The sequence below is a fragment of the Lytechinus variegatus genome, chromosome 6, assembly GCF_018143015.1.
Source record: "Lytechinus variegatus isolate NC3 chromosome 6, Lvar_3.0, whole genome shotgun sequence".
Taxonomy (NCBI): domain Eukaryota; kingdom Metazoa; phylum Echinodermata; class Echinoidea; order Temnopleuroida; family Toxopneustidae; genus Lytechinus; species Lytechinus variegatus.
In genome coordinates this window covers 30,794,448-30,812,137 of record NC_054745.1, presented here as the reverse complement: position 1 = coordinate 30,812,137, position 17,690 = coordinate 30,794,448, and the positions used below count along the sequence as shown (strand labels likewise).

Genomic DNA, 17,690 nt, shown 5'->3' with positions numbered 1-17,690 from the left:
CAAACAGCGTGTATACAGTTTTTTTTTATACAATATGATATTAACTGAATGAATATTTTGATGATCTGCATTCGCTTCAATGCACAAATCAGTAAATTTAGGAAATCTATGTGAATGCTTATTTACTTTGTACGATACTTTCTTTTCATTTTAATTTCAAATGAATTTGAAATAAATGTGATTTTGAAATGTATTTTTTTATTGACGTTATCATTGTATTTATACCAATATCCCGACCACTACTTCTACCACCACCACTACTGCTGCTGCTGCTACTATTATTACTTCTACTACTACTTCTACTACTACTACCACCACCACCAATAACAACACTACTACTATAGTACGATTATTACTACGTACCATTACTATTATTATTATTATTACCATTATCATTATATCAGCATTATTATTATCATTATTTTCATTACTGTTAATATAATTCTTTTATTATTATTTTGGTTGTTATTTTTGTTTTGTTGCTGTCATCATTGTTATACATTAAAACTCTGTTATTTTACAGTACAGATCAAATACCGTTGATAATTAGTGAAGCTTCATCAAACTTGTTTGATTTTTTCTTTTCCTTAACAGGAAGCCTGCCATTAGAGTACAAGTGGTGAAAATAATCAGGATATAATTTGTCTAATCACCAAATGGAAGTACCCGGATGTTCAATATAACGGCTTATACACCATCCGAAGACAACGTCGAAGGCAGGACAATACACCTGGTTTACTCTCAAATATGATAAGGTATTTTTTACTTTGTGATCATTAAAAAAGCTCTTATTTCTGACTTATATCATATGCTAGGGTGTACGATCGGTAAATTGCAAACTCGTCCACTGCCAACTCGTCCACTCATCACATGGTCTACCTTCATTTAGTCTAATGCCATTCCGTCCATCAACATTTCTATCAACCATTAGGTCCAATAACCTTTTGGTCGAATCATCACTTCGTCTGATCACCAGTTCGTCTAATTACCCATATTCTTTTCATTCATTTTGCACAATTAATACCATAAAGTAATAAGACCAAATGGTATACGGACTAAATGTAACGCCACTGGTTATCAGACGGCATGGCATTAGACTAAAACAAAGTAGACCATGTGGTGAGTAGACGAACTGATGATAGACCAAATGATAGTATACGAGTTGGTAATTGGACGAATCGGCATTAGATCAATTCGAAATAAACCATACGATCTTTCATACTGGGAGCGACTCAGAAATCGTATCTCCAATATCACAATCCCCCCCCCCCAGCCTTAAATGAGAAGTTGAAGTTGAAATTTGTTGTGAAAATAGCAGAAAAAAATAATTGAAAAATATTGGTAAAGGTTTGACGAAAACCCATTAAAAATCAAGAAAGTTATTAGAAATATGTGACGTCATAAGCGAGCAGCTGCCCCATATGTTATGCAATGTAAAAGGCAAAAATTTCAAATTTTTAATGGTTTCTGATGTCCTAGTTTTGTTTTCTTTCTAGGAACAAATGTAACATTAATTACGGTGTGCCACAAGGAAGCCTTTTGGGACCTCTTCTTTTAATAATATATATTAACGATTTTTGCAGATCATCTTAAATTCTGTCTTTCATAATCTTTGCTGATGACACCAATTAATTTTTTTCTGATAAAGACCCACACACTCTTGTTCAAACACTCAATCAAGAACTGTCTAAAATACTCGAATGGATTAGAAGTAACAAACTTTCTCTTAATATTGAAAAAACAAAATACATGTTGTAGTATTAAGTTTGATAATTTTCAATTGGAATGTGTATCGACTATTAAATTTTTAGGTGTCACTGTAGATAATAAGCTTTCTTGGAAGTGTCATATTGACCATGTTGACAGTATTTGCAAAACAATTTCTCGTAATATTGGTGTTATGAATAAATTAAGAATGTTCCTCCCGTCGACTTCCTTACTCACACTCTACTCTTCTTTAGTATTACCATATCTTCACTACGGTCTGCTTATATGGGGAAACACACATCAAACTTTACTTAACAGGATTTTATTGCTGCAAAAGAAAGCACTTCGAATTGTTTTTTCTTCTCACGTACGTTCCCACACTGATCCTATTTTTTTCGAAAACAAAATTTTGAAGATCAGTGATCTTTACCTACTCCAGCTTGGCCAATTCATGTACCAATACAATAATAATATGCTTCCTTTTATTTTTCCTGACATGTTCTTAAAAAACAGCTCCTAACACAATTTCCCTACTAGAGGTCGCGACGGCCTTCATTTGCCCATGTTCAGAACACTGTTCGCCCAAAATACATTTATATATAGGGGCCCAAAATTTTGGAACTCTCTTCACCCTGATATCCAGTTTTCCCCTTCTCTTAATTCATTTAAAAGAAAATTAAAATTTATTTTGTTGCAATCTTACAAAACTTCACATTGATTCCTTTTCCTCTATAATTCATTTGTTTATTTAATGTTTACCTGTTTACAGGTTGCCCTCGGTGTTGGTGTCAGATTGACTACACCCCCCCCCCTCTCTCTATCCTTCTATCTTTCTCATTTATCCCTTCGTTTTTTCGCAGTTTGTACAGCAATGTTTGTTTATTTTTACTCTTGTTTTGTGTGTTTTATTTTTGTTGTTGTTTTGTTTTGTTGTGTCTTCTTTTTTTTTGTCTCTGCTCATCTTTTAATTTTAATTTCCTTTATTATAATAATTATTTATATCATTATTTCATTATCTATTTTGTATTGCCGCTCGTTTTTGGCCCATATAGTTTTAAGTGTTATACTTTTTTTTCGTCTTGAGTGGTCCACACTTTACAAGCTTTGCTTTTCAGTGGACCACTTCGTTTTTCCAACATTTTTGATATATTATCTTCTATATCAGGTGTATATTCTTTATGTTTGCTTTATTTGAATATTTATGTCATTTGTATTTTCTGATCTTATATTTTATTTGTTGTAATTATTGCTCATAAATTTTGTTGGAAAATTTAATAAATGAATGAAATGAAAATGAAATAAATGATTTTTTACTGATATAATGAAAGTACAACAAAAAAACTTTTTCATTTTTTTCATTGATTTTGTTACCATATGGTACGTAGGAAAGCTGCTCTCATTATGACGTCACAAATCAATTAATCAAAATTCTAATGACTTATTTCTTCTTTTGATAGATTTTTCCCAAACCTTTGGCAATAGTCTTTATTATATTTTATGTTATTTTTACAATAAACATTTTGTCAGGGTGAACGTCCCCTTTAACATTTCATTTCATTGTATCTTATTGCAAAGGTTCAGGGGACACCATATTACAGCACATTTTGGTAAAGTAGGACACTGTCGGCATAGTTCTTTCACCCCTCTCTGGCACTCTGATCTCTAATAAACGATACATTGATACATTAATCACATTAATTAACATGCTATGTTTTCCTATGTCCTACATTGGCAGATACGCGAGAGTTCCCCCTCCCCCTGGGTTTTATTGTTGCCATGACATTACCTGATTCTTGGCCAAACAGGGGTTATCTCTTCAAACACGGTCGTACTTCATACAAAAAACAACAAACACTTAAAGAATAAAATCAAAATACAGTTCAACAAAAACAAAAGAATAACGAAAATGTTAACATTGAAGCCAAGGTTTCCACTCAGGCAAGTCATGGAGCTCCATGGTCAAGCTTGGATTATAATGGCAACCTAGTCTCCAGGCCCAGACCTTTTATTTTGGCAATTTGCATAGTGTATGATACATAATGCAGAGTCTGAAGTTGTGAGACTAGACTCACTTTGTCCTGTGGCTGGCTGTACTTATTTTGATACAGAAAGAAAGTTTGGCGCCTAGTCTTCGCTCTAGACCGGGTATAATCGTTAGGGTGTAAAAATTTGAGTCTGTACTTACAGACTATGGCCAACCTTTGCAACCTTCTGATATGCCATAGAAAATACAGCTTATTATTATTATTATTATTTTGTTTTGCTTGTCAAATATTTGTGATATATTCTGTTTACTGTATTCTCTTTGTAAATTTGGTTATGAAAAAGTGGCAAAAATCAGTAAATGACTGAAACTGAAAATCGGGGGGGGGGGTGAAGTACCCTATCTACGTAGATCTGCGGTTCATCTGCCCCCTCCCCGCCTCCCTTCCCCAAATTCGCTATACACTGTAAAAACTGCGGTGTTAAAACTGACTCCAATTGGTGTTAATAGAGGACCACACCCTGAGGTGTTAAAATTACACCCTAGAGATTAAACATAACACCAAAGAGTGTAAATGGAACAACAAGAGGTGTTGTAATAACACATATAGGTGTAAAACTAACACCACCAATTTAACACCGGTGTAAAATAACTGGTGTGGTCCTCTATGTACACCGGTTAACACCACGGTTTTTGCTGTGTACTACTGCACTACTATATTAAAATCAATGAATGCTTAACCTGTCCATGAACAGGGATCTTGTAGTTAATTATGTGACTAAAATCCGGTCGACAGCTATGAGGGAATTATTGTGGGGCCGGGTAGTCTTTTTATTATGCGATGAACAGTGTAAAGGGGGCTCCGGACATGACACAGGATATGTGGATTAACCAAGGAAAAAAGACATGATTTGATAGACCAGCTTACACTTCCCATTTGAATTCCACCTTGACTAACTTGAACAATATGTGCGGGCAGCTTTTAATTTTGCCCCAGGTTTGCCCGACATATCATTTGTATTCAATCAAGACTTTTAAATCAGCTTTTCTACTTACAAGGGTTGCTAAGATCAGTTTTATTAGATAAGTGAGTTAGAAATTTTTGATACCCATTCGAGAAACATTGGTATATGCCTAATTTACATTTGATTAGTTTACTGACTTTGCCTCGTATTTCATGAATATTCAATAGCATAATAGCCAATCATATGGTGGAATTTTAACACACCTTTCCACATTAATAATACGTGAAGACAATGATGAATATTCATGTCAAAATGACAAATCACGAAATGAAATTGCTACCTGTATACACGTGAATGGGTAAAAAGTGTTCGGAAAAGGGATGTCAATGTTTCACAAAGACAATTTCAAAAAGGGTAATATATAAGGTCAAGCTGTTGTGACGTCATGCTATATTGTATCATTTTGGCGGGAAGCCACGGATGATGCCCAACGATACGCCGCCCCAGAGGACATTATATTTTCCACAGAAGTGATGGAGACAATAATATTTTTATGACAGGAAGTTTGTCAATGATAGAGAATTGAAAACTAACTCAATATATCAGGCGTGTTCTACTTTGCGATATATTCTAGGTCGTTCTTTCCTCAAAAGTAAGCTAACACGTAGCCTTGTTGGGATTCAATTTTGTTGAAATAAAATATATAAGAAGATAATAGATGAAGATGATAATATGTAGTTTGTCATATTCAAAGTAATACACTGCAAAAACTCTGGTGTTGATTTAACACCAGTCCGGAATCTATATCTGTCCACACCAGAGAAGTGTTAAACAACACCAGTTTCGTTTTGGTCTAACACCAGATAGGTGTTTATAAAACACCGATAACAGCATCGGTTTGATTCCAAACTGGTGTTGTTTCAAAACTTTTCTGGTGTGGACATATATAGATTCCGGGCTGGTGTTAAATCAACACCGGAGTTTTTGCAGTGTGAATATTGCAGGAGACTTAAAAGAGTATGGCGTTTCGTGAACATTCCCGAGCTCTTTTGCTAAGACACGAGCCAAAATCATAATTTGTACCTTGAACAATGGAGCCTTGGTTAGGGGAGGGCGTAGGTCGAAAACGTATGTATTTCTAAAAGTAAAAATACAGCTCTACACAATGATACGATGTTTGTCGGGAAATATATACCATAGACATTGCAGGATTAGAAATTTTTGACGCAAGACATTTCTGAAAATATAGAAGTCTTCAATTATTAATTTTGTTAACTTCAGGGTGTATTCCATTTGCTTATCCGGTTTTCAGTTGGAAATCCCCCGGGCTGCCGGACTACATGTACTTTGCAATATGATGACTTCATTCGTCATTCTAAGTAATTCATGCCCGCTATTTCACTAGCTCGCCTCTCCAGTTCGTTTCTTCATGGACCTATTACGAATGGTTTCTTTCTCCTTTCCTCATTCGCTTCCGTTTAGTCCTTTCTTGTTTGTAAATTGCTGTTTAAGTCATAATTACAACCGTATGCTTTCTGGATTTTACACTGCAAAAACTCCGGTGTTGATTTAATCCAAACCCGGAATCTATATATGTCCACACCAGAGAAGTATTGAAACAACACCAGTTTGGAATCAAACATTGGAATCAGAAATCGAACCGATGTTGTTTTGATACTAGTTTGTGTTGTATAAACACCTATCTGGTGTTAGACCAAAATCAAACTGGTGTTGTTTTACACTTCTCTGGCTTGGACATATATAGATTCCGGGCTGGTGTTAAATGAACACCAGACTTTTTGCATTGCAGTTATTATTACCTCGGTCATCGCAAAAATTACCATTCAAGTGTCTGTTTGCCTAGTTAAAAAAAAGTATGCGCTAAATGATTACAGAAGAAATTGGGTAATGCTGGAAATTAGCCAAATGAGCATAAGATTCGAGCAAAATGTCGGGGTTTCAAGTTAAGTAATACTAATACACTGTCCCACATGTGCTTTTTTCGTGTTTGCTATTCACAGTGTGATTGATTTCAGCAAAGATTTCATGATTTCAAAAAGTTCAGTTTATGCAGGGGTGGTGGATCGAATTTTCGTTTTGGGGCAAAGCCAAAAAATGGGCACTTTACAAAAAAAACATTTTGGTGCAAACGGATATTTTTACCATGAAATTGTTATCTGGGTGAAGACGTTGTGTTTTGAAGTAATTAAGTTGAGCAATTTTTTTCTAAAATGATTTCTGATTGATAAGATATATATTTAGGTCTTATTTTTCGTGAGCGAGCGTAGCGAGCGAACGGTTGGAGAAATGATCAAATCTGAAGTTGTAAAACTCGCTTTTTGGTGAATTATGGACCTAATTCCTGTTAAAAGGGCATCCTTGCGAGATGTGCGAGCGCGAATCAAATAAACATTCCGAGCATTTTTTTGTATAAATCATGGTATCATAATCATATTACTAAAGAATTAACGCGAGCGCGAAGCGCGAGCATGAATCTCAATAATAATAATATAGTGACCAGAAAAAGAACCTTTTACAGATGAATTTAGTGGCTCATGAATAGGATACGGGCTACATATCTCACCAATCGAATAATGCGAGCACGAAGCGCGAGCTGAAAATTTGTGATATTCTAACCATAAAAATTGACATTATAGGGATTTTTGTAGTTCCGAACAGGACAAATACCTTATAATAACAATAATTGATGCGAGTGCGAAGCGCGAGTCAAAACTTTTGTGATTTTCTGACCTAAAATATATTATGTTTTACTTCAAAAAGGGTATTCCAATTTGAAAAATGTCACATTTCATTTTGAAAAAAGGGCATTTCTATTTTCAAAAAGGGGCATTTTTTCCTACAGGGATTTTTTTTTTTGGGGGGGTACTTGCCATGCCCTTCCGCCGCCCCTGAGTTTATGTGACTATACCAGATTTGCATCGAAGATAATGAAGCGGGAATCAATCTTGGTATTTTATGAAATCATGGTTTACTGCAAATACTTTCATTTATCTTTACCCTACCTTTATGTATATTTTCAGAATCATATGGTCGTCGAGACGGCTTATATTAGCATGGTGTTTGGCACTTATATTCACAATCATGATTAGCGTGAGAACAACACCCCGACATATCACCAGGGCACGGACGAAAAATCAAGAAAGTGAAGGTATGTACAAGTTTTCATAGGAGAGGTTGTCCATCTGTCTCCTCTTTAACCCTTTTTTTCATAGTTTAACCAACCAGGTTAGGGTTTTGTTGCATATTTACAGCTATTCTAGATCTGGACGTTAGTAGTTATTCATTTAAAAAACCCTCCTCATTTCTCTCGCTTTCCACAGAGGACCGATGTATTGGTGTGTGAGTGAGTGGGGTTTTCCAAACAAATAACTACTAACGTCCAGATCTAGACTAATTCACAGCAAGTACTGTGCGTTGTGGCGTGCGCCTGTAATCCAAGCTAAGCTATGAGGGGAAGTTACAATTTGATGCAGAGGTTCGAGGTTCGAGCCCTGGTCACGTCTTTTGGATGGTGACGTTAAAGGTCGGTCCCAGACGTGAATAATCATATCTGATTGATACACGTCTGACAAAACTCAAATACACGCACACACTCACACACACTGTGGAGTTGACCATTGTTGACTGGTGTACATCGATGACCACACCGTCGGTGTTAAATTGTAGGTTTTCTTTCGTCACCTCATGGGTGCTAAACTTAATGTAACCTTTTATGGTGTAATTTCTTACACCTCGGGACACCGTTTTAATACCGTATATTTAACGATTGATTGCAGGACACTTTTTACGATTGACTCAATTTTCAATCAATCATTACAAAATCAGTCCCAATCTTTGTTTTAAGGGGCCTTATTTCTCTCATTGATTTTATGTGTTTATTGAAGCTTTTCTTTATTATTGATTATTCATTTGTTCATTTCTCATGCAGTGTTATTCATTCTTCGATTATATTTTCATTTCTTCATTTGCGATTAAATTTGATTTCACAAGGATGGTGGTAAAGGGGGGGGGGGGGGTCGGCCGAGAAAAAGGGACGTCACGTCAGGGATCTGTTTCATAAAGCTGACTATATTAACAATTACAGTTAAAAACTACTGAAATCCTTCAATCTGACTGGATGATATAAAATTTGTAGGGATCGTGCGTATTTTCCCGCCCAATCCCTATCAAAATAACAAGGTGCCGCCCTTGATGCCCCCGTCTTACAAAGAGGTGCGATTGATTTGATCCATCTCAACTATGGAAAGCCAACAACCCCAAAAATGCATTCAGTTCAAAATGCTTTCTTGATATGATGTATACTTAAAGGTCAAGTCCACCCCCGAAAAATGTTGATTTGAATTATTAATAGAGAACAATCAAACTAGCACAACACTGGAAATCTAATCAAATTTGCACATGTATATAAAATAAGAAAGTTGTGTTTCGCTTAAGTTTCACAAAACAGTGATATGCAAAATTCAATAACGTGCAAATGAGGCAGACGATGATGTCCCTCCCTCACTATTTCTTTTGTTTTGATTGTTTGAATTATACATTATATTGGGGTTTTTTATTCAGATTTGACAGCAAGGACCAACTTTGAAATGTAATAACTTTCTAATTTTACATCCGAATATGATTCAAATTTCAGTGTTATGCTTGTTGGATTTCTCTATTTTTATCAAAATCACTTTTTTGTTGAGGTGGTCTTGGTCTTTAATATAGATCCATTTTTGTCTCGACGATTTGGTAATTTGCTCCTGTTTAATTTTCCAAAAAAAATCCTGTTTTTTTTTAAGAATGACGACAATGGTGGATTTCTATATAGTTGAGAATGGCCGATCAATCTCAACTCTTTGTGAGACCGGGTCCGATAATTTGACATTGATTTTTGTTCGATTTCATCCAATTATATTCATTTATGTTTTTCTTGTTGTTGCTTGGATTTGGGGTTCGGGTTTATCTTCACGCGATTCCACACACCTACCTGACCAATCAAACCAACCCACGCCAAATGCTGTGAAGGCATCGTCATCCTTTCGAGAAAAAAAATTCCTACAATTTTGTTTCAAAGAAAATCATTTATGAAGTATCCCTGACTAGATCTTAATGTTTCCTTTAATGGGGCTTATGGTTTTCTTTAAGGAGATAACGTTTTCTTTAAGGAAGATAATGGTTTTCTTTAAGGGAGCGTATGGTTTTCTTTAATGGAGAAAATGGTTATCTTTAAGGGAGCTTATGGTTTTCTTTAATGGAGATAACGGTTTTCCTTAAGGGAGCGTATGGCTTTCTTTAAGGGAGCTTATGGTTTTCTTTAAGGGAGCTTATGATTTTCTTTAAGGGAGCCTATGGTTTTCTTTAATGGAGATAATGGTTTTCTCTAAGGGAGATAATGGTTTTCTTTAAGGGAACGTATGGTTTTCTTTTAGGGAGATAATGTTTTCTTTTAGGGAGCTTATGGTTTTCTTTTAGGGAGCTTATGGTTTTCTTTTAGGGAGATTAGAGTATTCTTTAAGGGGGCTTATGGTGTTCTTTAAGGGAGCCTATGGTTTTCTCTAAGGGAGCTTATGGTTTTCTTTTAGGGAGCTTATGGTTTTCTTTTAGGGAGCCTATGGTTTTCTTTAATGGAGATAATTGTTTTCTCTAAGGAAGATAATGGTTTTCTTTAATGGAGCTTATGTTTTTCTTTAATGGAGATAATGGTTATCTTTAAGGGAGCTTATGGTTTTCTTTAAGGGGGCTTATGGTTTTCTTTAAGGGAGCTTATGATTTTCTTTAAGGGATATTATAGTTTTCTTTGGGGCTTATGGTTTTCTTTAAAGGATATTATGATTTTGAAAATTTAATTTGCTTTTTTGTTTGTAGGTTTGAATGTGAGTTCCTCCTTGCCTAAGGGGTGTCCTACGATGGGTAAGCTAACAAGATTCTTGTAGCTAAAGAGCTCCAAAGGGTATTTAGGCTGAAAAAATAATGTATATCAAAAAGAGTTGCAAGGTTCATCAATCAAAAACTCTGAAAATGTCATCAAAATCTGATAGCAAATAACAAATTTATTGAATTTAAAAGTTTAGCCTTGTTTTGTGAGAACAGTTCCATGCAGTCTTGAATATGCAATTTGTGATTTAATAATGTCTTGTTTCCATTTTCCCTTTTGTGTTATTAACATAAAATCATGATTATTTTATATTTTCATACATGTGTGTATGACATGTCTCCTTTGTAACAAAACAGGTTGCAGCACATTTATCTTATGAAATAAGTAGTTATTCATTTTTTTTCACTTTTGGACGTGGCGGACAAAATTTGAATAAATAATATTTTATACAATAGAACTAAAAAATATATATGACATCATTTTGCTCATTGAATATCCATGAAGACGTGCCATAGAGCTGTTCCATTGTAATAATGCAAATCTTTAATCCTTTAATCTTTTCCGATTTTGATCGAATTTTCAGTGTTTTTTTTTCTTCTGATTCACCTCCAGAGTAGAACTTGAATTCGTGATTGTGATTAGCGTTCGTGATTCTAGTTTGGTTTCACACGTGCCAAATATTCGTCATTAGCCGTATTTTTCACTGGAATCATCAGTCAAATTATGATTTTCATTTTAAACTTTTGAAAGGGCGGTTAGTGTCATAGGCCCGTATTCTGAAGTCAGGTTTAGCTTAGACCATGGTCTAACTCTGTGCTAAAATTATAAGAAGCCAAAAGTGTCAAAATTCTTATCAAGTTGTTGTTTCTTATGTTTACCATGCTCTTTCCTGATTCATCGATGGTAAAGACAATCATCATTTTATACTTCCTAGACAATTATGAAGGATTTGAAAGCCAAATGAGCTGAAATATGTAATAGTGATTTATGTATTAAACGATTGACTATCCATATTTAAACCACAAATTTAAACCTGAGTTTAAGTTAAACCCGACTTCAGAATACAGGCCATAAAATCCATTTATTCTTCCAGCCTCCTGAAATCCTTATAATTGCATTGGTCATTCTCCGTTACCTGTTGCATGGGCTGAAACAGGTCTCCATGTGATTGAAAGGGCTGAAAATTGAACCTCTACACTGCAAAAACTCGGTGTTGATTTAACACCAGCCCGAAATCTATATTTGTCCACACCAGAGAAGTATTGAAACAACACCAGTTTGGAATCAAACCGATGCTGTTTTAATACTAATTTGTGTTGTATAAACACATATTTGGTGTTAGGCCAAAACCAAACTGGTGTTGATCAACAGTAGATTCCGAGCTGGTGTTAAATAAACACCGGAGTTTTTGCAGTGTAGACCGGTCTTTCCTAATACTCAGAAGGACGGGGAGGGGGCTAAACATCATTATTGTTGTTTTTGTTTGTCATCCTCATTGTCACGTGGGAAGTGACCTTTTTTTATTATTTAACTACTGCTGCTCGACACCAAATAAGGAATACGTAAAAACTGAGGTTTACAGTTATGAAAGATTTAATCAAAGCTCTTAAATCATTCTGTGGTTTCCTTTGATTTCTTTTACAATGAGTTACATGAAAATATACATGGATATGGATTATGGATAACAAAATATAACTTAACTTAAACGGTAATATCGTTGATGTGAGCCACCATCACCATATCTGGTCTGACACGCCCCACTTGGCCCTGGTGGTCGGTCCAGTTCCTGGCCTCCGCAGGTTGCGATGTCTCTTCTCCACTCGGCCTCGGCCTCCGCAGACTGTGTTACCCCTCGATGAGTATAGCCCCCAGATAAGAGAGATGTGGCTTCAACGAATTAGTGGACGAGATCGAGCCCCCAATGATGACATGAAGTTTGACCAGTCATGTCGGTGGAGAACCGGCGGCAGCTGGGGTCGTTATCTCGTCACCGACGTAGTCCCTCAGTTATAACTTAGACTGCCTATACGAACATCTGTAGTCTATTCTGGCTTAGGTGGTTCTCTGTGAGGTGGAGATCGTATGGGTTGATTGGTGGTTAGCAAGATTTCACAACTAGATACGTTTGTCTTTTTAGGGATATCAGTGAATACGTCTTGATATTCACAAAGGATCTTTTGAACTTGCATCTTCATGCATTTTCGTTCCTTAATGAACCTAGCAACCTCCTTTGGACAATCAGTCAAAAATTGCTCTCGCAATATCAGATCCTCAAGAGCCCCTCTACTACTACTATCTATCTTAGCTTAGATACGTTTGTCTATTTAGGGATATCAGTGAATACGTCTTGATATTCACAAAGGATCTTTTGAACTTGCATCTTCTCATTTTCACCCAAAGCTGAATCTATCTCAACACTATCTACAAACTCCTTTTGAGTTGAACTAGGCATTTTAGGCATTTCATTACCCAACTCAGAATTAAGTTCGGTCATCTCTTCAACTTCCATGACCTCATCCATGAGCTGAATGACCTCATCATCATCATCAACTTCAAAGCAACCAACAACGGGTGTGTTCACTGGACGACTATGATATTTCTTCAATAAATTGATGTGATACGTCTTAGCTACACCCTCAACATCTAATATATAATCATAGTCAAATTTGACTCCTCTGATTTTGTAGGGACCTTGCCATCTCACCAACAATTTATTGTGCTCAGTCGGAAGGAGAATGAGCACGTCGTCACCTACATTCAACTTTCTAGTCCTAGCTTTCCTATCATAGTACCCCTTGTACCGTTTCGCAGAAGACTTCAGTGTTTCTTGCGCAATTTGCCAAGACTTGATTAACCTATCTCTCAATTCTATGACATATTCATATTCACTCTTAAGTTCAGGCTCTAACTTATCTGCCGTCCACAATTCTTTCAGGCAGTCCAATGGGCCACGAACATATCTCCCATATAATAGTTCAAACGTGGAAAACCCCAAGCTCGAACTCGGCGCTTCTCGTAAAGCAAACAATAGAGCCGGGAGGTATCTATCCCACTGAGACGGTTCTTCGGAGCATAACCGTTTCAAAGCCGATTTCACAACCGCATTGTAACGCTCGACTAACCCGTTACACATGGGATGGTACCGAGAACTTGTCAGTTGTCTGACCGACAACAACCTACATACTTCATGTCATCATTGGGGGCTCGATCTCGTCCACTAATTCGTTGAAGCCACATCTCTCTTATCTGGGGGCTATACTCATCGAGGGGTAACACAGTCTGCGGAGGCCGAGGCCGAGTGGAGAAGAGACATCGCAACCTGCGGAGGCCAGGAACTGGACCGACCACCAGGGCCAAGTGGGGCGTGTCAGACCAGATATGGTGATGGTGGCTCACATCAACGATATTACCGTTTAAGTTAAGTTATATTTTGTTATCCATAATCCATATCCATGTATATTTTCATGTAACTCATTGTAAAAGAAATCAAAGGAAACCACAGAATGATTTAAGAGCTTTGATTAAATCTTTCATAAATGTAAACCTCAGTTTTTACGTATTCCTTATTTGGTGTCGAGCAGCAGTAGTTAAATAATAAAAAAAAGTCACTTCCCACGTGACAATTTTGGCGATCCTCCCATCGTTCTCTTGACCATTGTCATCATGGTCATTCTTTTGTTTTCATTCTGTCCGTGTTATCGTTTGGATTTAGGGCCTTTTCACGCGTGAATCTTAAAACACCATTGTAATAATGATAGCCACTGTAATCGTGACTGTGATTAGCGTTCGTGATTCTAATCATGTTCTAGTTTGGTTTCACACGTGCTAAATATTTATCATTAGCCTTATTTTTCACCGGAATCATCATTAGAATTACGATCTTTTTAGCCGTGTGAAAGGGCGGTATATCTTGTCACGTCAATCAGCAATTTTATCGTCTTTTTCTTCACTTGTTTTATTTTCAGACTGTGCTTGTACTACTAGCTCAAGGCAGGATGGACATAAAAACCAGCCATCATCTGACGCAAAATGTACTACGCATTCAAGATTTGGTATGCAAGGCTTCATATCATATCTAATTCGTAATCATATAATATCAAACATAAAGTTACGTGTGTGTGTGTTGTAACGTTTGAACAGTTAACTTTCATTGATGCCTTTTAAGTCTCCAACGTTTTCAAGGAAAAGTCCACCCCAACCACATGCCAACGATTAGTTGATTCGAATGAAAAGAGAAAAATATATATACTATATGAAATATTCTAATTTTCTCCTAATGGTCAAGTGAAACAACGATTAATTCCTCCATGAACATGTGGAATTAGCATTGTTTAATACTATTTGGTTCAGTTGTTCCTTATTATAAAATCTGTAAAAGATGAGATACTGTGTCATTAAAACTAAAAAAAAGAAAAGAAATAGCGAGGGACATCATTGACTGTCTCATGCATGTTACAGAGTTGTGCATATAACTGTTTTGTGAAAAATAAGCCAAACTTTAAAATGTCATAACTTTATTATTTTACATCCGATTTTGATGAAATTTACAGCGTTGTGCTAGTTGGATTTTTCACCATTTCTTCAAATAAACATTTTTCTGGGGTGGACTTGACCTTTAGCATGTTTAGGGGGAAAAATATTGTATATGTAAATTTTCATTCGCTACCACATGTAGTGTTCAGACGGTAGGCAAGTATGCTTTAAAAATCATACCAGATTTTATCATTTTTTTGGCAAAGCTATTCGGACAATACATGTCGCAAATGACCCGTGCAATCCATGGCTAATGATCGAAATTAAATTGATGAGGGTTAATATTAATTACTGAACATTTGATAATAAACGGATTCAATGTCATAGTAAATAGCAAGAATAAACAACCCATTAATCAATTAATTTGTAATTAATGCCATCAATTAAGTGAGCATGTAAACGTCATTAAAACATTAGCAATTTTATCAATTTATCAACATTTATATGACAAGTAATATCGTTAGATAGGGTGTTACAACAATCAATATTTGCAATTGTTAAACTTTCCTTATATCAAAATGATGATTTCTTATGTAGCTTTTATCAGAGGGATTGAATGACGTGTCAATTCTGTATAACAGTATTTAGTCCTCATTATAAAAGGCTTGATGACATATAGACAAGGGCATGTAGGGACCCCACCCCCGATCGTTTAAAACCGTTTTCCTACCATTTTATTGTCGCAGTGGTACACTCGCACACGTACACACAAACCATAAAACTAACACACACAAGTGTGAAAATGGTTAAAAACAATAAAGAAAAAGAAAATAATGGATAGAAATTTAGAGAATATAAAATAGGACTGTATATACAGTCGCGTGTACTGAACCCTTTTTTTAATTGAGAAATAACTATATCGTATCTTTAGGTTGTCTATAACCCCATGATAAAATACCATGACGCCGCCCTTACACACATACGCACACCACATGTTTATCCCATCTTACAGGCCACCCACACGCTCATACTATCTCACACACAACCCACACACTCATATCATCTCACATGATGTCTCACACACACCCATACACACCACAACCCACACACACACATGCTCACACCCACCTGCACGCACCCCACACGCTCATACTATATCTCACACACAACCCACACACTCATATCATCTCACATGATCTCACACACACCCACACACACTTACCATTACCCACACACACTTTTTTTAAACACGCACGCTCACTCACACCTGCACGCACCCCACTCATACAATCTCACACACACGCTCATACTATTACAAAACACATGCACACTCATCCATTCTAACGCACAGCCCACACGCTTAAAACATCACACACACACACATTCTAACGCACAGCCCACACGCTTAAAACATCACACACACACACACACACACCATCATACACATGCACGCTCATCTCGCCCGCACACGTGCGTACCAAGATTGAATACCCCACAATGCGATTCAACGAGCATTATTTACTACAAACTTATAAATAAATTTGACAGCATTTTCACAGAGGATAGCATGGAAATATATACACTTCTTAATTACTGAAAGGGTGTGAGTCATTGTAGAATGTATAAAATGAAATCCTTGAATGCTAGGGTAATCAAAATTGAGATGTTTATCATGTGCAACTTGTTCTCATTTTCTTTTTAATAAATATTTAAAAGCCAAAATCAAATGCATTTACTTTGCAATACAAATACATAAAAATCCAATTGATCGAAACCTACGTATGTCTAATTACAATATTTTTAGAGAAATAAATTTAGAAAGAAAAAAAAACAACGTCCTAGTTTGACCAAATGGGTAATATTTAATTTAATAATACATAAAGGCCTACATACAATGATTCATCTTGAAATAACACTGTAGAGCACCGTATCATCTTATAAATGTTCGTTAAATTTCATTTATCTTTTCTCTTCATATTAGAACTCAACAAAAGCTATCAAGTCAATGTATCAAGTATCGATATTGCATCTATCGAAGATATCGTATTTGGTGACGATCGTTCCTGCGCAGAAACGTACGTAGAGAGTGTAAGCGCAGCCTTGATGACGTCATCGTCTGATAAATTAACACCGTACTATAAAAACCATACAGCATTCATTGAGGCCGAAAAAGGCGGTATACAAATAGGAAATTACACCTATTCTCCAGGGGGAAGGTGGAAACCTACAAATTGTAAGCCTAAATGGAAGGTAAGACTCTCTATCTTGTTGTTATAATATTTACTTTTTTCTTCATGAAATTTAACACACTGACGGATCCGGGTAGGGGCGCTTTCGGCACCGTGCCCCCCCCCTTAATAACACACCTGAAAAAATGAAAATATGTCATGCTTTTTCAAGTGATGACCTTTTTTCTTTCTTCTTTTTTTTGCTTGTCAATTTTTTTGTATACAAAATGACCCCGATTTTGTAGTGAAACCATTTCTTTTTTCTCTCAAATTTTTCCTTTAATAAAAATGCCCCTCCGACTTGGACCCCCCTCCCCTGCTGGATGAGGCGTTTTAAAGATGCATGAAAGGCGTGTAGTTTTGCCTGTAATCCTGCATCATTTCCCATGGGCCCTGGTGCACAAAGACTTGCGTTCAATCACAACTCAAAAAAAATCAAGCGCAAGTCTCTAATA

At 36.2% G+C, this 17,690-nt stretch overlaps 1 protein-coding gene across 2 annotated transcripts in view; it reads left to right on the top strand.

Annotated features, from left to right (window-relative positions):
• LOC121417355 (beta-1,4-galactosyltransferase 5-like) overlaps positions 1 to 17,690 on the top strand; it is a 44,690-nt gene that overhangs the window by 6,344 nt on the left and 20,656 nt on the right. The window contains exons 2-6 of one of the 2 annotated variants that reach the window (XM_041611034.1): positions 595 to 755; positions 7,698 to 7,825; positions 10,525 to 10,569; positions 14,500 to 14,586; positions 16,989 to 17,257. In XM_041611034.1, coding sequence (XP_041466968.1) covers positions 748 to 755; positions 7,698 to 7,825; positions 10,525 to 10,569; positions 14,500 to 14,586; positions 16,989 to 17,257 — 537 coding nt within the window. In that variant the 5' untranslated portion in view covers positions 595 to 747. The remainder of the gene's footprint in view (positions 1 to 594; positions 756 to 7,697; positions 7,826 to 10,524; positions 10,570 to 14,499; positions 14,587 to 16,988; positions 17,258 to 17,690) is intronic. The other variant, XM_041611035.1, reaches the window with a different exon arrangement.